This window comes from Bombina bombina, chromosome 9 (assembly GCF_027579735.1).
Source record: "Bombina bombina isolate aBomBom1 chromosome 9, aBomBom1.pri, whole genome shotgun sequence".
Taxonomy (NCBI): domain Eukaryota; kingdom Metazoa; phylum Chordata; class Amphibia; order Anura; family Bombinatoridae; genus Bombina; species Bombina bombina.
In genome coordinates this window covers 45,151,561-45,172,511 of record NC_069507.1, presented here as the reverse complement: position 1 = coordinate 45,172,511, position 20,951 = coordinate 45,151,561, and the positions used below count along the sequence as shown (strand labels likewise).

The 20,951-nt window shown below is 36.3% G+C and overlaps 1 protein-coding gene across 2 annotated transcripts in view; it reads right to left on the bottom strand.

Moving 5' to 3' along the window:
* NRG3 (neuregulin 3) overlaps positions 1–20,466 on the bottom strand; it is a 959,110-nt gene extending 938,644 nt beyond the window's left edge. For both annotated transcript variants that reach the window (XM_053692070.1, XM_053692069.1), the window contains exon 1: positions 19,770–20,466. In XM_053692070.1, the coding sequence (XP_053548045.1) occupies positions 19,770–20,466 (697 nt within the window). The remainder of the gene's footprint in view (positions 1–19,769) is intronic.
* Positions 20,467–20,951: the final 485 nt, after the last annotated feature.

Below are 20,951 nucleotides of genomic sequence, written 5' to 3'. Positions count from 1 at the left end.
ATTTGTACCCTATAGAATAAGTTGAACTGGAGTAAACAAATTCTGCATGGGCTCAATGTTGCTTTGCAGTGTGTGATTGGTTGAAACAAAGTTGCCCAACTGAGTATTGTCCAGACCTGTTCTTACTGACTCAATTTGTATAGGTATTGTTATTAACGTTTTATAATTATATTATAGGTAGATAAATTATAGATAATTTGATGAATTAGATCATTAAATAGATCAATATATAGATAGAAAAATATTGAGACAGACTGACATACAGATAGACAGACTGAGAGAAAGATAAATAGACAGATAGATTATAGATAGATAGATAGATAGATAGATAGATAGATGAAAGATACATGATAGATAAATAGATAGATACATAGATAGATAGAAAGAAATATAGATAGATAGATAGATAGATAGATGATAGATAGATAGATAGATAGATAGATGATATATAGATAGATAGATAGAGAAAGAGATAGATAGATAAATAGATAGTAGATAGATATATGATAGATAGATAGATAGATTATATATATATAGATAGATAGATAAAAGATAGATAGATAGATAGATAGATAGATCCATACATAGATAGTAGATAGATAGATAGATAGATAGATAGATAGATAGATAGATGATAGATAGATAGATAGATAGATAGATAGATAGATGATATATAGATAGATAGATAGATAGATAGAGAAAGAGATAGATAGATAAATAGATAGTAGATAGATATATGATAGATAGATAGATAGATAGATTATATATATATAGATAGATAAAAGATAGATAGATAGATCCATACATAAATAGTAGATAGATAGATGATAGATAGATAGATAGATAGATTGATTTGGCTTTAAATGATGGGCATTCGATTTCCCATGTAGCTTTATCCAATGTGCTAAACCTGATGGAGATTCTACAATGTTTTTGGTAAATACATATTCATTGATGCAGCTGCTAACAATCTGCATTGGATACGAGGTGTGTCTGCATGAAGATACTGCAGAGATCTGTACAGAGCAGAGAGAGAATTCATTCATCTTACAGAACATGCTGCATTCTGGAAGGATCACAACGCTTTTATAGATTTCAGACTACAAGTAATTCTTTTTCACTACACAAGGGAAAACTCACAATGTCACCTTTTCATTAACACATTTTCTTATTGTTAACATGATCTATTCCCTTAACCTTCCTGAAAGATATTGGGATAACATATACAATTTGCAAGTGATTGTCGGTCCACCTGATCTCTTTTATGTTAACTGCTGTTTGTTTTTTTTTATAAATATTATTTCCCCATTTACATGCTCATTAACCCTACCTAGTAGTTAAGGGGTTAAAGCATTTTTTACAGGGCTGCAATTTTAGAATTATTTTCAGTATGACATTTAAACAGATAAATTATTTATGGCCAGATTACGAGTGAAGTGCAAACTTGCGCTTTTGCAAGTGTGATATTTGCGCTCCACTCGTAATACCAGTGCATGCAAATGCATGGAAGCATTGCGCTCATGAGAGATTGCTTCCTTAGGCTCCAATGGGAGCCTTGTTCTGATGCTGTGAGACACGGCACAGAATCTAACACAGCGCCAAGGGGTAAGTCACGCAGCAATGGGCAACAAAGTGTAAATGTATATGAATATATACATAGTATATATTTATGTGTTTATATGTCTATACACATATTAACACATACATATGTATATAAGCATATACGCATATATATTGAGAAATAACACAGTCCCCATAGACCGCAATGTAAAGGCACTTTTCAGTGACTTTTTTTTACACCCCAAATCCCCTCACTTCAACCCCTTATAACTGCTTTGTGCAGTTAGCATTTAAAAACATAAAAAGGCTGCTTTTCTATTTTAAAAAGCACTGCACTTTATACTGACTAGCAAAAATCATCAGGACGTAAGCATCAAACACATCCACAATATAGTCCACATAAGATGACTAGTTTATTTTATCCAAGGTAAAATCTTCTCAATTTAGTAACAGAAGCATAAAATCAGTTTTATGTTGGGTTAACAATTCTACAACCAGGAACTATTAAACAAAAAGCGCATAGTTTTAGAAGTAATTGACCCATTGTATTAACCTAGATATACTGGCTGTATGTTCCCTGTAATTAACACGGGTGAGACAACTACACATCTAGAGGCCTATTTAACAATGGTCTGTCTGACCTGATCCGACAGTGCTGATCATGTCCGACAGACCTCGCTGAATGCGGAGATAAATACGGGCTCTGCATTCAGCATTGCACCAGCAGCTCTTGTGAGCTGCTTGTGCAACGCGGCCCCCTGCAGATTCGCGGCCTATCAGCCGCCAGCAGGGAGGTGTCAATCAACCCGATCGTACTCGATCAGGTTGAATTGCGGTGATGTCTGTCCGCCTGCTCTGAGCAGGCGGACAGGGGTATGGAGCAGCGGTCTCGCCAGAAACACCGGGCATCAAGCTCCGTACAGAGCTTGATAGGCAACTTAGAGTTTAATGTTATAATTACTCATTAGTTGTTTTGCGTATAGCATATATTTGTTTTAATTTTATTTAGCAGAATAAAAACAAGCAACATATTGAAAAACTGCCCTAAAGGATGAGATAAAAGCATCAAATATTTTCTGTCTAGTAAAGAAAAACAGTTGTGTTAAAATGCATATGATGGTAAATCACTGCCTCCCTCTATATAATACCCTTTCTTCTTTTTCCCTTATATACAAAGCACACAGAGGTAGGGCTTGTCCATGTTTTGTGCTTACAGCTAGCAGACAAATGAACAGAGGCACAGACAGACACAAACAGAAAGACAGACAGACAGATAGATAGATAGATAGATAGATAGATAGATAGATAGATAGATAGATAGATAGATGATAGATAGATCAGACAGACAGACAGACAGACAGACAGACAGACAGACAGATAGATAGATAGATAGATAGATCAGACAGACAGACAGACAGACAGACAGACAGACAGACAGACAGACAGACAGACAGACAGATAGATAGATAGATAGATAGATAGATAGATAGATAGATCAGACAGACAGACAGACAGACAGACAGACAGACAGATAGATAGATAGATAGATAGATAGATAGATAGATAGATAGATAGATAGATAGACAGAAAGACAGACAGACAGACAGACTGATAGATAGATAGATAGATAGATCAGACAGACAGACAGACAGACAGACAGACAGACAGACAGACAGACAGATAGATAGATAGATAGATAGATAGATAGATAGATAGATAGATAGATAGATAGATAGATAGATAGATAGATTAGATAGACAGAAAGACAGATAGATAGATAGATAGATAGATAGATAGATAGATAGATAGATAGATAGATAGATAGATAGATAGATAGATAGATCAGACAGACAGATAGACAGACAGACAGACAGACAGACAGACAGACAGACAGACATACAGATAGATAGATAGATAGATAGATAGATAGATAGATAGATAGATAGATAGGACAGACAAACCGACAGACAGATAGATTAGATAGATGGACAGACAGACAGACAGATAGATAGATAGATAGATAGATAGATAGATTGATAGATAGATAGATAGATAGATAGATAGATAGATAGATAGATAGATTGATAGATAGATAGATAGATAGATAGATAGATAGAAAGAACAGACAGACAGATAGACAGATAGATAGATAGATTAGATAGACGGACAGACAGATAATTCTTTGTAGGATTGTCTTTATATTGTGTAATGCAAACATCAAAAGTCCTCTTGGTAAATAGTCATAGTTAACCAGGAATCAATGATACAAGCAAGATGATAGTAGAGCTTAAAGGGACAGTCAACACCAGAATTTTTGTTGTTTTAAAAGATAGATCATCCCTTTATTACCCATTCCCCAGTTTTGCAAAACCAACACAGTTATAATAATACACTTTTTAGCTCTGTGATTAACTTGTATATAAGCATCTTCTGACAAACCCCTAATCACATGACATTTTATTTATTATCTATTGACTTTCATTTTAGCCAATTAGTGCAGTGTCTGCCACAATCCACGGGCGTGCTCACAATGTTATCTATAGGGTTTACCTGAACTAGCTCTCCCCTGCTGTGAAAAGCAAATACAAAGCATGTGATTAGAGGCGGCCTTCAGGGGCTTAGAAATTATCATATGAGCCTTCCTAGGCCTAGCTTTCAACTAAGAATACCAAAAGAACAAAGCAAAATTGTTGATAAAAGTAAATTGGAAAGTTGTTTAAAATTACATGGCCTATTTGAAACATGAAAGTTTTTTTTTTACTTGACTGTCCCTTTAAAAACAGCGGATGCCACCAAATGTAACCATAGTGTTCCATGCCAATGGTGGATAGTGAAACTGGATAGGGTTTTCATATTTTTTGTCTTATTATTTTTAAACTCCTTGATTAAATCTCTATTTATGTCTTTGCTTGTTTAGTGTATAGGATGTGAAAATAACAGAATATTTGGAAAATAGATAGTTGCTAACAAGTTTGATAACTGGGGGGAGTCTATAATAATATTGGGGGCACTCTGCACTTCCTTAGGACCGCCCCTGAGTACAAGTATCTCTAGTGAATTGTCAAACACAACACCACAAGCTTCTTGCCCACATCTCAGACCCGGAGCAAACATAGTTGTTGTCATTATATCAGCTCTGCAAACTCTGTCAAACTACAGCTAAGAATGTGATTCAGCGTCCCAGGTTCTTGATTGTACTTGGCCCTTAAGGCTTTTTTATGATGTCTTTTATTTTCTCTAAGGGGTTGTCATCAACTTCTCTATCTCTGACAAACAAGGCAGGTTAGGTTTTTTTGCTCATATTATAAGATTCTCTGGTTTCTATGCAATAATTGTATCCCTACTTAACAGTGATGCCATCCCCTGACCACTAGGTAAATACACAGAACAAGGTGACAGTCATTTGTACTAGTTATTATTTTTATTGCTCTTTTTTTAAAACAAAAACAAAAAAATAATAGGATGATATAGCTATGTATCCCAGGAAATATAGAGCACACTTGTTTGGCTTTGAAAATGTTTTGATATTGTTAAACAGGTGCAAAAATCACATAAAGGAACATTACAAAAATATTGAATAGCAGAATATTTATAGATAGATACATAATTATATAAATATGTTTTGTTGTATTATTTAAATAGATAGATTATAGATAGATGATGATGATAGATAGATAGATAGATAGATAGAAAGATAGATAGATAGATAGAAAGATAGATAGATGATAGATAGATAGATACAAAAGAAAGAAAGAAAGAAAATAAGTTGATTGAGGAGCACCAGTAAAGGGTTAAAGCAAAACTTTTATTCTTCAAAATGCCCCTCTGTCCTGTCGTGCTTAGCCATTGGGTAATTACAGTCCCAGACTGAAATGCATATTATAACATGGCTTTTAAAGTCCCTGGGTGTTAGCTAAATATAAAATACCTTGTGTGTCTAAATGCATTCAAAATATAAAACAGAAAGAAGTGAGGGGCTGTTAAGGGCTCAAATCACTTCTGTTTACATATGTTCCTGTCAGCTAAAGAGGTAAAATGATGTATGTGTATGTTACTGGCAGTCAAGGGGTGAAATTACTGCTCGGTTGTGAAAAATATACGGTGTGGGATCAAGACTATGGGCTATGATATATTTTTTAGGGGGGCATTGTTTGACCCTACTTATCGTTGTGCGCAGTTACCAACAGATTTCCAGTATTTTTATGGAGTATAGCTGCCAACCCCACACACATACACTTACATGCACACACACACATACATTTACATGCACACACACACATACATTTACATGCACACACACACATACATTTACATGCACACATGCACACACACACATACATTTACATGCACACACTCACATATATACACTAGACATGTGTAGCCAAGAAGATTTCTCTTTGGATTAAATTTTCGTTCCGAACATACAGGGAAATTTGTTTAATGAGCTCTGGAGAGCATGGAGAGTGCACAAAGTTAAGTATTAACCTCATAAGAAAAATTAAAGTAAACAAATGAATACTGACAGTATTTTTTCATTTCCTTTATTTTCGTTGGTGGTTTCTTTCGTATTAAGTATATATAAAAAAAAAAAATCCAATTCTCGTGATGAATGTACATTTGTCCGAAAACCAGTGCACATCTCTATACACAATGGGGCCGATTTATTATAGTGCAAGCGGACAAGATCCGCTGTAGTGAATCATGTTCACCGCACATCGATAATGTGCTGTCGGAATTTATCATTGCACAAGCATTTCTCGTGAAATGCTTGTGAAATGCCGCTCCCTGCACAATCAGCCGATAGCAGGGGGTGTCAACCCGATCTTATCCATTTTAACTGATTGCTGTCTGCCACCTTAGAGGTGGCGGACGAGATAAGGACCGCTGCTTCTTAACTCCCATTTCCGGCGAGCCTGAAGGCTCGTGTGGAAACAGATACATAAGGCTCAATACGGGCTTGATAAATTGGCCCCAAAATCTTTGTAAAATAATGAATGAAAAGTAAAACTTCTTAACATAACTTACACATTTCTCACTTCTTTCCTTACACATATTTACTACTGAGCAGAGATGTTTCAGATAATACTCTATACACAAATACTACACAAAAGACATTTATTGTCCCTTTATGTAAATGTGCAGCAGAACAGACGTTTCCCCATCTTTCTGCACACGCATACACTGCAGAAGAGACTTCCCATTAATCTATACATATAAACTGCACTCATTCTACTGGCCTCTCTCTATAACAAAATATATATTTCTGCCCTTTATTGACACATTCATATACCTCAGGAAAAAAAAAACCCATCTTTCTGATGCTCCCTAAACACATATATACAACAAACACATTATTGTTTCTTCTATATACAGTCATACTGCAGTGCGATACATTCTTGTCTTCACATGCATATACTGCAGAACAGGCACATTAGTGCTAACTAGGGATGGGCGAATGTGTAAATTTCTGAATTTGAATGTAAGAACGAATGTTATTACCGAAATTCGAATTATAAATCCGAATGTTGATATGAACGAATATTCTTAAAAATTCTATAATCTAATGCTATTTACAGTTTTCGAATGTTACTTTCGAATTTAAATGTTTATAATTGTATCGAATGTCCACATTCGAAATTTTGAATTTAACATTCTATTTAACAAATACTATTCAGAAGTTCAATAGTTCATGTGGTAGGGAGGGAATCTAGTAAATTGATACATAATAGATACAAATATATCATTTTGAATGTTTTTATATAGAATATTGCATAATTTGAATATTACATATAAAGAAAGCATTAGAAATACTATTACAAATATAAATTCAAATTTTTCTAAATTAATATTTTCGAATGTAATCGTAAAATTCTAAACCGAACATTCGAAAATCAAATATTAGAATGTTATGTAAACATTCGAAATTCGATTTGAATGAACGAATGTGTTCAAATTCGTTTCATTTTTTCGAATGTTGCAAAACATTTGCCTATCCCTAGTGCTAACTTTCATACAAAAATATTACACAAAAGTCATAAGTACAGCTATACCATCAAAAGCCTTACATTTTTCTGTATGCATTTATGTTTCAGAAAAGCTACTACCCTGGTCTCTTCCTTTAAATAAAAATAAAGTAAGCATGACAAGATTACGCTATTATGTTCAGCCCGTCTGATAAAATATTCTTATTTAAAGGGTTTCCTGTATAGCAGAGTTTCCCACTATGTTGTTGTCTGTGCTTTACATATTAACATTCTTTAGTGTTTCCATTTAGACTTTGGGGATGTTGACTTTAGCCTGTTTTTGCAAAACAAGCTAAATTTGAATTGCAGTAATTAATGTTGTTAACTAAACTTGCAAAATTTGCTATAATTCAAGAGAAATTCCTGCCAAAATTGAAATGTGTGTAAGTGCATTTCAGTTTTGAAAGGCGCGATTTTGCAACACACCTCTATTAGCAAAATGATTGTAGTAAAAGGCAACACTGTTTCGGGTAAACCTTTTACCATGCAATGTGGTAAATATCTAGATTTGTTACATGAACTAGCATTTTAAACAGGGTGTTTTTGCTCAGATAACTGGCAGTACCGTGTAAAGTGTTGGTGATGGCTAAGTGTATATGATTCAAGCCAACACCAGCTCTGTTAAAGGGAATGTTGTTTAAAATACTGGTGCACAAGCATATCTAGGTAGGCTTCATATGTCCAATAACAGTAAAAGCTCTCACTCAACTAATGATAGGTGTAGCTACAAACATGCTGTGCATTGTAAAATTGCTTCTATTCAAAACTAAAATGCACTCATGTGCATTTTCATTTAAGCTAGAACATCTCTATAAAATATTTTAGTAGTATACTTGTATTACTGCCCTAGCTAAGTAATGGCTTTAGCAGGAAGTAGTCAATGATCTCAGTTAAATATGGTTGAGTAGTGTATTATTAATAAAGCATATACTAAATATGATTTGCTGCCAAACCGTAATCATCAATGGAATGTCTGTATAAAGTAAGTAAATATCAATAAGAAACAACAATAAAAGCTATAATACTGGCACTAAAGAGAATTACTTTCAAAACAGAATGGTGTATAACATATATATATATATATATATATATATATATATATATATACACAATGCAGGATAAAGAAATGGCGCTCAGGTAGAAAGGAAAGTTGCTTAAAGAGTGCTTACAGCACAATGAAAGATTCCAGGCAGCAAGAAAAAATAAAAACGAACTTTTATTCCAAATGTTAAAAAAAGGACAAAACCAGGATGTCCAATACATAGCCAGCAGTGACTCTAGCAATCAGGCAAGTGAGCAGATCCCTATGCAGACATGTTTCGTGCACCAGGTGCACTTGTTCACTGCTTACCTGGGGATCAGCCCATCCGCCCCTTTAAGGCTGAGCTGAATCATGACATCACAGTAGTTAAATATCTGATTGGATACCTATATCCACAGGACAAACAAGCAAGTTTCTAAACATTTCAGAAAGTACATATTAGCAGTGGATGAAATCCTATAGTCCTTTAAGTATATATCCTCTCCCTGTTTTTCTAAAGATAACATTTATGGGTTAATAAAACCAAATTTATATATTGTAAATTCTTTACACATGACACATTCAAAGAGCGCAACTTATTGTATAGTCACTGCAAAAAAATACAAGATAGATTTAGAGTAAATACAAAATATAAGTGCTGCATCTTTATATTAACTTAGATTGTAGTATTTAGGTTTTAATTTGAGAGGACACTATTCTGTATGGCCTATGTACATGTTATAGAATTAAGTAAACACGTCCAAATCACGTCTGATGTTTAATATATATATATATATACACATATTTATTTATGATATAAATATATCTCAAAATTTCCACTCGCCCACTAGCCATCGGCGAGTGAAAATTTAACAGTGGCGAGTGAAAGATAGTGAGTGAATGTAGAATCCACATTCACTCACTGTCCAAAGCTTGGTGATGTATTGTAAGTAGCAAAGTTAACACATTGGGGCATATTTATCAAGCTCCGTATAACCAGACATCGCCACAAACCAACCCGATCAAATACAATTGGGTTGATTGACACCCCCTGCTAGCGGCCGATTGGCCGCAAATCTGCAGGGGGCGGTATTGCACCAGCACAAGCCCTTGTGGAGATAATGACTATGGTGAAAGCTTCTCTGGAAACTTTGCTACAGGAGGCAGCAGACACTGCGGAGCCGCTGCAACTTAATTTTAAATTGAGAAGTTTCATATAACGGAGGACTCTGGATATGTCTCCCACCACTTTTTCTGAACCTGCCGTCCCTGCCTGGAGGGAAGCGGCTGGCCCTCTGGAAAGGAGTGGTGGGTTTGGCCCTTGTGACCAGTTCATATTTTTTGAGCACTGGAACCTGAATGAGGGATTACATGGCCAGCTTGATGTTCTGGATCGGAGTGGGACACTGATGATTTTACAAAGACCGCAACTAAGGACAGAGACCTCTCTGGACAATGTCATAGTTTTGCTCCGTTTACCACAATGTCAAATAATACCGGAATAAGTGCCACCATACCCGAGAGTGTTTGTTTGACGATCTAAGTACTCAGCATCCACATGTGGACTATGTAAGATTATTTAATATACACAATGTAGACTGCTTTGAACAAAAGACGCCTATCCAGAAACTCGACACACAGCAAACCTGTTTCCATAAAACTGGTATAGGGTAAAAATGCTCCTATTGATGTGACCCACTTTTGAACGCCTATCCTTATAACTTAATGATGGCCTTATAACCTGATATATTTGCTTTTGCAGTTGAATCTGCCTGTTTATTAATGGGTAATATTTATAAACTGCTATCATGGTTAGGGTCTGCTTACGTCCAGTTGCCACTGTTGCTTATTTAGATCCCTATTTGCTGCCCTGATATAAATATGATTGTGGAAACCTTGAATCTCTAATTTACCAATGGCATCTCAGTGGCTTCTATATTACATTAAAGACCGGGGCAGACAGTTTTGCCTGTACGATATGTATAGCCATCAGAGTAATAGGTCTGGGGGACAGCCTATGTCTTCTATAAAAATATTTGCTCGCTGCCCCATTGCAAGTAAATATTTTTAATACAAGTAGATTTAACCCAGCAATCTATACTGCCTCATAGGTGTATATCTCCCTGCTGTGTTACCAGTCTGATTATTTACTGGTCTGGGATATTGCAGATATTTTACAGCAAACACGAGTCCTATGCTCTTTGGGATTTATTATTTGAGGCAAGCAGAAAGCTGGTGTGTATTATATATGCAGTGGATTTATTATTTGAGGCAAGCAGAAAGCTGGTGTGTATTATATATGCAGCCTATAATCACTTTGAAGTTTTCCTGTCCCTCTGCAGTTCAGGGTTTTCCTGACCCTCTGCAGTTCAGGGTTTTCCTGTCGCTCTGCAGTTCAGGGTTTTCCTGTCCCTCTGCAGTTCAGGTGTTTGGCATTGCTGATGACTTTATAGAGACATAACTATTTCTTATTTACCTATATTAGCAGGTCTATAGACCTTACCCATAGGATAGTTACTCCCAGATATTTCTATCCTCCCTATACTATGTATGTTTTATTACATTTGAGAGAAAAAGTGTAATACATATTGTTCTCTAATATTTATAGAGATCCAAAATCTAAATATTTACCTATGCTGTTGTCTACGTATAGCAGTCAAGGGCCCTAACATCTAAATTAACCTCCTATGTCTCATACAGGTGGTATTAAAGGTCTAAAACAGGCCTAATTATGTCCCGGAGGTACCAAATGAAAGGTTTTTGTTTTTCTCCTACTATTGTGTTACAAACACTGTGCAAGATATAATTGTATAATACCTAGATATCTTGTATGTTCTTTGATTTTAATATATTCTTTGTTGTTGCTTTTATATAAAAGTCAAGGGTCCAAGAGTGGTCCTATCATCTAAATAAACCTCCTCTGTCTAATACAGTTAGTATCAAAGGTCTAAGAGAGGCCTCCTTATTAAGTCCAGGAGGTAGAAAATGAGAGTTCTCTCTATTTCATAGCTACTGGACCCTGCCACTTATTACACTTTTCTCTCTGCAAACTTAAGGCAGGTGTTCTTAGCTTAATTATACATAATAGCTGCTCTCTGATATAAATGTATTGTATATGCCGACTATATATTTTAAGTCTCTCTTTAAGTAAAATCACTGCCCTGAATTCTTCGTATTTTCATAGTACAAATTTATACTCAGTGACTACTTTCTAAGTTTCTATCAGCCATTATCTGGCACCCATAAGTCAGCTTGTTAGTTACAGCTGTTATTATTGTGTTAAGTGTATGGCCTATGAGTGGCCTATCAGGTCTAAAAAAAAAAAAAATTAGGTTCTACCTTTTCGATGAGGCCCGACAGCAGTCCCCTAGTTACCGTTGGTCTTCCATAAGTTTTAGGCACATAAAGGGTCCAAAAGTGGCCCTCATTCTCAGCCAGAAGGCGTGTTATGTTGTACTGTATGATGTGATTATTATTCAATATGTCTGTTATTGTTGTTTGCAGTAAGAGGGGGGGGGCCAAGTGCCTCTCGTTGTATGCATTTGTGAATTTGTGTATTTATGTTACACATTGAAAGATGTTGTTTTATTTTCGGTACTGCTGGGTGAACCTTAATAAAATTATTAAAAAAACAAACAAAAAACACTCCCCTAATGCTGGAATTTCTATGTGTATATTATTTTCTCTGTTTTGATATAACAGACCAAAACATATAAGCTCACATTGCCTTCAATCTTTAATGAGAAGCTTATTTAGGTAAGTCGTACTCGAATACATTTAAATATATCATGAAATTAGTTATGGTAATAAAATATCTACAGAAAGAGAAGAATGCTCACATATTTTTTCTTCTTTCTTTTTCAATTTAAAGGGAATTAAAGTTTTTTTTAAAAATATATATGCACCAACAATTAACAAATGCATTAGAATCTGCATACAAAATAAATGTTAAAAATAAAAATGTCTTTACCAAAATTTGCATTGGAATCCAGGGACACCCCCCTAAATACGCCTCTTCAGTTACGCCAAAATTCACTTCAGGCTTTTTGAGGGAGTGGCTTTTTTTAAGATTCCAATTACAAGAAAAGCAAACAAAATAAATAATGAAAGTACATGAGTTTTGTTTTACTCTATATAATGAAAATGAAATGTAATGTTCCTTTAAAATAGCAGCCATCAATTAATGCATTCCTAAAAGTGTTAGTTGGGTGAGGTTTAAATTAACCCACTCATATTCTCATTAGAGATTTTTCACATGGATTGTAAACACACAGTACAACCATGGGCATCCACAGAAATTTTTCCTGGTGGGTTTCAGAAAAATAAAATAATCTAAGAGCATAATATTATCATTGGCAACATGTGTAGCAGAGTTACTTGTCATATGCATGCGCTTAACATTTTAAAACATGGTAACTCATTGGTATTAAGAGTGACTCAAGTGAGTGCTTGCTTAGATATAAGGCAGGGCTTGACAAATATGATTTGAAAATCTAGGCACTAGCTCAAAAAGACATTTTTGTGGCTGCAATAAGATGAGAAAATATTATGTTATATACACACACCACATAGAAAGCCTGGCACTCTATTGCAAGCAGACAGCTAGATTAAAATAAAAATGGTAGTGTTAGTTACAACATCTAGCAAAATTTTGATTGCCAGGACCAAGTCAAAGGGGCCGATTTATCAATGTCTGGCGGACATGATACGCTGTAGCGTATCATGTCCGCCAGACATCGCTGAATGCCGACAGCATACGTTAATGTCATTTACCATTGCACAAGAAGTTTTAGTGAACTGCTTGTGCAATGCCGCCCCCTGCAGATTTGTGGCCAATCGGCTGCTAGCAGGGGGTGTCAATCAACCTGATCGTATGAGATTAGGCGGATTGATGTCCGCAGCCTTAGAGGCAGCGGACGAGTTAAGGAGCAGCGGTCTTAAGACCACTGCTTCTTAACTCCTGTTTCCGGCGAGCCTGAAGGCTCACGCAGAAACAGGGGTATTATTATTATTTTTATTATTGGTTATTTGTAGAGTGCCAACAGATTCTGCAGTGCTATAAACAAATTCGGAGTACAACAAAACAATTATAGGGATCAAATGGGTAGAGGGCCCTGCCAAGAGTTGCACTGTTGTAGTCAGCTCTTAAGAAGTTGATCTACAAGCAGCTGGACTCTTAGGCATACATGCTAAGGGGGTTCAGGGGATAGCAATGGAGGAGAGGAACTGGTATAAAGAAAGGTTAGCGTAGGTTGTATGCATCCCTGAACAGTAGAGTCTTTAGGGAGCACATGAAGCTTTTAAAACTAGAAGAGAGTCTTGTGGAGCGAGGCAGAGAGTTCCACAAGATGGGAGCCAGTCTGGAGAAGTCCTGTAAACTGGAGTGTGATGAGGTGACAAGAGAGGAGGAGAGTAGGAGGTTGTGAGCAGAGTGAAGGGGACGGGAGGGAGAGTATCTGGAGACAAGGTCTGAGATATAGGGGGGAGCAGTGCAGTTGAGGGCTTTGTATGTCAGAATGAGAATTTTGTGTTTGATCCTAGAGGCAAGAGGAAGCCAGTGAAGGGATTGGCAGAGAGGTGCAGCAGATGAAGAGCGACGTGTAAGGAAGATGAGCCTGGCAGAGGCATTCATTATGGATTGTAAAGGAGCTAGGCAGCAGGTGGGGAGACCAGAGAGGAAAGAGTTGCAGTAATCGAGGCGGGAAAGAATGAGAGAGTGGATTAAAATTTTAGTTGTGTCTTGTGTAAGGAAGTATCTAATTTTAGAGATGTTTTTAAGGTGGAAGCGGCAGGCTTTAGCCAATGACTGAATGTGAGGAGTGAAAGATCTGAGTCAAATGTGACCCCGAGACATTGGGCATGCGGGGTAGGGGTAATGATGGAGTTGTCGACAGTTATAGAGAGATTGGGGGTGGAGAGTTTTGAAGAAGGGGGAAAATAAGGAGCTCAGTTTTGGAGAGATTTAGCTTGAGGTAGTGAGAGGACATCCAGTTAGAGATGTGAGAAAGACAGTTAGCAAGGAAGGAGATAGGTCTGGTGCAGAGAAGTAGATTTGGGTGTCGTCGGCATACAAATGATAATGTAAACCGTGGGACTTTATTAGGGAACCTAGTGATGAGGTGTAGATTGAGAAGAGACCGAGGCTAAAACTTTGCGGTACTCCAACAGAAAGTGGTGACGGGGCAGAGGAGGCCCCAGAGAAGGCTACACTAACGGTACGGTTTGACAGGTAGGAAGAGAGCCATGAGAGGGCATTCAGGGCCATTCAGCCCTTGATAATTCAGCCCCAAAGTTTTTTCTTCCTTGGGTTCTTAACGTACAGCCACACAATGCATGCCTCTAACCCAACAAACTGAGATACATAAAATGGGGACACAGGCCTTTTGTAATTTACCTAGACACATACACATAAATGGATTTTGCTCTGAAACCAGACCAGTCCAGGAGTACGTCCCATTACACTTCAAAACTCACAGCCCTGGGTACTCACCAGCAATCACAGACAGATGTATAGCTCTCAGTAGCTCTAGGCCAGCCTGGGTTCAAAGTCCATAGTTAGATTCAAATATAATAAAATAATAACTTAATTTAGCTGTATGTTTGCAATAGTGTGCTTGACTTTTTACCTGGAGCAAAATTTCAAAGGGAAGCAAGCGCCCCCCCCCCCCCCGCCCTCCCTCAAGGTGCCCATGAGTACAACTTAGTTTGAATGCATTGACTATAAAGGCCTGATAACCTGCTGATCAAAAGCTCTCTGAGACATCTCATAAGTACTGTGAGTTCCCACAAAGAATTTTAGAAAGGCAAATTTTAGCTTGAGAGCTATTTATCTCACTATACAGGGTTCTGGATATGAAGGAGAGAATGTTGCTGGATTTTTATCCATATCAATATGTTTATGATTATAAGTCTTTTAGATTGTAAACCACATGTGGATCTGCATTGATTTTGGCAGGAGAGCTTACATGATTTTACTAAAACATAGTGATAAAGCATCTCTTTAGTCATATAAGTGTATGGATATAATTCAATGTGTAGCTTTCTTTTTAACAATGGATGTTTAAGGCTGGAAGACAAATAAAATTATGAAGACCAGTCACATAAAGGGGCAATTATTTAGCCAATATCTGAAATACAACACTGTTTAGTAACAGGCATACATCAACTCCAAAATGGAATTAAAGTATATACTAGGTTGGATGAAACTAAAACAGTTCACATGATGTGATGTGTGTCACATATGCCCCATCCCTATTTGAATTATAATAATAATAATATATATTTTTTAAAAATAGCCATCTGTTCCCTGGTTTCATAAAGCGAAGAAGTCTCCACTTTAACAACCAGGTAACTGGGAGAGGGTTGACTACCCCCTAGTGGTTTAGCCAAGATGTCATTTTTACTTGAGCCACAGCCGAGCTCATTGTATGGGCACGTAATTGATGAATACATAATTAACAAATTATTATTGACAGTGAAACTGGAAGTTGCTTTTATCAAGGTCAATATTTCTCCTTCTTTAAAGGAAATGTATTTACAATTCCATCAATATATAACTCTAACATATTACTATCGTCCTTACACCAATATGAAACAATCATCTCCTTGACTGAATACTTCCCTACTTAGGTAGACAGAAAATAAAGCGTGGGTGCACTGTGAATGAATATCTACAATTATAACAAGATTTACCCTTAGAATGTAAGATTAATATATGCATTTCCATTAACACACCAGTACTTAATGGTGATTGATGAGCATTTTTATATTGGTAGAAAGTATTTATATAAAAAAGGGTTTTATCTAGATTCTGAAATTAAAGGAATACACTGATTATCAACAAATATCCCCACTGCTCTCAAAAATAAAAAACTACAGCATATTGTATTTTGTTTAGCATATATGTGTGTTTGTATGTATAGTGTAAGTAGTTGTGTTATTTGCATTGTGTGTTATAAGCAAGCATTGTGTAGGTTGTATATTGTGTAAGTTTTATGTATGAATGATGTATATGTGTGTGTGTGGTCAATGTGTGTTTTCTATATTGTTTGTGTATTGTTGTTGTATGCTGTATATAGTTGTATATAGATTGTGCATATGAATCTATAGAAAATCTGTACATAGCATGTGATTGTTTTATTTATCATGTTTATTGTGTATGGTGTGTATATTGTTCTGGTTCTTTCTATACAATATGTGTGTTCCTTTGTGTACACTGTATGTATATTTGTGTGCATAGAGAATGTGTGTATAGTGTGTGTGTGTTTTGTGTAGAATATGTGTGCATCTGTTATGTAATTGTGGGTGTATATAGTTAATATGTTTATTATGTGTGTTATTTATGGTGTGAAATTGTATGTGTGTGCATATTACATGTGTGATGGTGTATAGTATGTGTCTATGTGTAGTGTGTAATGTGTATATTTTTGTGTGTGTATGATAAATATGTCTATTGTGTGTGTGTTTCATATACAAATCAGTAATCTGATAAACAGACCAGTCATTTTCCTTTAAAATATAAGAGGCTTTTTTCAATAATGTAACAACAGTAATGAAGATGTTGGAATATATAACATATTGCAGGTACTCCAGCACATGCTTGGTATATGTTGCAAACAAACACCCCTATTCTGTAATACAGATAGGTGCATGCCTGATCAAGCACCAGATACTCAGCCTTTTTTGAAATTCACGATTGTTTCTTTGAGCACATGAAAGATGCCTTCATATTTGCATTTCTGTCATACTCTGCTGAAGATCCCACATCTAAGCTAAGGACCTTCTGTAAGACAGGATATGCCAGATAACGCAGGTGTCATTTAGCATCAAATGCAATAGCCCCATGCTATCTTGACTTGAAGGACAGAAGCCAGGTCAAATGTATCTGTATTCACATGATACAGCAGGATTCCTGATGACTATCATTTTAACAGCAGCTGAAACAATGGATTTAAGAAAACTGAGTGGAATACACAAACCTTAACACTATACTGCACCATTTAGCAAACTGCAGAATTTTTCCCTCTGTGCCATTAAATATTTTGTCTACACTCCAGCTTAAAATGTAGATGAAATCAAAGTAGCATATCCAGCGTCCTAATGCTCAAACATGTAACCAATGCTAAGCAAATCATAGCTGCCCATCTGTGTTTGGACAAATCACCCTGCCCTACAAATTCAAATCCTGTTCATGTATAATGCAATCTATTTAAGCATTTGCTTGTTTAGTGCTTTGGCTGAACACTATAGTCAATTTTCTCCTCCTTATTTGCACTTCAAATCCATCTTGTGGCAATAACTGTTTGTAAGATCTTCAAGTCTCATGGTGAGCAAAATAGGATTAGTAATCTGCTATAAGTAATCCTTATATATGTGCATGGATTGCTGGCATCTGCATTTTATTTTTTGTTTCCCAGAGCAATGGGTGTTGCCAGAACGTAATGATTTATTAATCAAGCCTCTGTCTCGTCTATGGCAGGATTGTCCACAAAACTGAGATTGCAAAGGGAGGGCCTTGCAGATATGACTTTAAATTATACCTGCCTTTCAGGAGAATAAAAATGATCCAAAATATCAACAACAGCAACTGCAATGCCCCATTTATTTCTAAACGTGTTCTTTCTTTACCTCTAGGAAAGGTGAAATTATGCAATCAGGTTCCTAATAATATAGGTAATTCTACATAACATTGGTATGGATATCTGTATTTTAAATTAATCATTTAATATTTTTATATTATAACATGATAATCAATAAGGACCTTAGACACCCCATAGTTCCTGTGATATGGCCTGAAAAGAGTTTATTCCACTATATTGCTGGAGGGTATAGGGGTCCGAACACTGGACCATACATATTTTTGGAGGTTAATATATCTCATCCAGAAATACCCTGTTTTAATCCACCTTTATCAGATTATTTAAATAATATGGTTACATTATCTTTATTCTCCACCCCTGCAGTGCATTAAAAAGAATGTTATTTTTTTATGTTTTTGTTGGTCACAAGAAAAAGAGAACGTTTATTTTGTATTTACAAGCAGCTTTTCCAAATTTGCCTCGTTTTATCAATTCAGTATCATTTTCTCTGCAGATGGTTTTTTGTAACCTGGGGCTTATCAACAAATGGGCTTAATGAAGGAAAGAAAACATTTCAACATATAAATATTATAACTGAATCTCTTACCAAAATAAACACAGATTATCAAGCAAAAGAAACAGGCAGGATTAGCCTTAAACAGACTAGCACTTTCACAAACATCTTTAGGACAAATGAGGGGAGAAAATATTTCTGCCCTTGTCTTAGATAACCTTCATATGGTTCTGAGGTTAAAATCATTCTAAAATACAATCCATTCACAAAAAAAATCTTTTGGATTAAAAATAATAATTAAAAAAAGTATTTATAAAATAAAAGAGCAACATTTTTTTAGAACATATATCCTGGATGGTCTAGAATTAATAATATGTGTAGCTATATATCAGGACTGCCTACAGACTACTTAGCCACAATCAGATTGCCAAGCATTGTTAAATATGAAGGATAATGTAAGATTAATATATATATATATATATATATATATATATATATATATATATATATATATATATATATATATATATATATATATATATATATATATATATCAAGCCAGATCGGTCATTTTTTCAGTAGCTACAAATATAAAATCTCTTTTTTTCTGAAGCCATGTATAACGATGACAGTCTATGTATACATATTTAATTTTGTATGAAATCATATTATTTTTATCTCATTATTGCCATTATTGGAATAAAAAAGGCATATAAGATACATATTAAACAAATATGCTTTTTCATGTTGTTTGGTACCCTGAAGAACATAAAGTTTAAGTTAATGTGAAGCAATAAGCATATCTGCAGTGACAGTGCAGTCATTTCAGTGTGGCAGGAAAAAAAAGAGACAGTTAACCCATTGCGTGCTGAAACATAAACATGCTGTCAAGTGTGTATTGCAGATGCCTCCCAGCTCTGAATATGTTAATGAGATGCTGTTCAAACAGATACATGGGTATGCCTTCTTCATTATTTCTCAGCATACCATTAACCCTTCCACACCCAAAGCCTGCAGAAAAAAGGGCAGATCATTTATTTTTGGGGGAATTAGTAGGTGCATGTTGTACTTACGATATTTGGGTAAAGTGGTAGTTTCTGATGTGGTGGTAGACTCCTGAAAACGGGAGGATGGGGTAGAATCATGAAGATAATTTTTGTAGGAAGAGGTAGAATATACCGCAGTGGGCCAGATGGGCATTGGCTGTGTGGTGGGGGTCCCTGGAAGTGGGCGTGAAATAAAAGTGGTCGTGATAAGGGGCACAGTGGTAGAGATCACTGTAGGAGGGGCGACTGTGTGGCGCACGGTGGTGGTTCTGGGGCTCGCCCGGTTAGGTATTCTGCTCCCTGGGAGACGAGTTGGTGCCCGGGTCGTTGTAGTCAAACGGGTACTAATTTGATTGGGGGTCCTTGTCGTGGTTGTAGTAGTTGTGGTCTCCATACTTTTTGGAAAAGAGCTCGGTTTGGAAAGGAAAATTGGGTCCTGGCCAATGCCCTTGGAATCAATTAAATCAGTTGGAACATAATCCTTTACAGATCCCACTACGATCCATTTTAAAAGCATCAAACTTAGACCCAAACCAATGAATCCAATTAGCAGAGGGACTACACACAACCAGGTCTGCTGCCTGTTCCATACAATGCAGTCACTACACCGCACCTCCCTAGGGTTGGGTACCCCATCTTCTTCCCCATTGGGGTTCCCACCTGCAGCCTCTTCAGCAGCTGCCGGACGTACAGGGGGTGAGGTGGAAGCAGCCACTTCACTCATCCTATAAACCTTTCATTCCCCCAAAACAGAAGCTGGCACATCAGCAGGTAGGTAGGCTCCCCAAAACAAGAAGAAGACCAAAATAATAATAATCAGCATTCACTGTCATAGATCTCTAACCACAAACATTCCTCCATTGGTAATGTAAAAAAATCCAAAAGCATCTGCTGAATCAGCTAAAAAGAATCTATCCATCCAGGGTTTATTGTTATATTCATCCTCACATCTCTTTATATTCCTTGATGTTGCCTCCTGCTCTCCATAAAGAAATCACAGATCCAAACCTAAGGTTTTTTTTTCTTCCTTTTTTTCCAAGCATCCGTGTGTTTCCCCCTGTAGTATAGAGCTCAGATGATCAGTAACATTCCTGCACACAGGAGCTGCCTCCTCTCTCTCCTAGGCTTCTATCCATAGCACAGATGCACCAGCATTCCTCGGCTGCTTCTTTGAAAAGGCGATGGAGCAGCAAAATGCACCTGTTATTC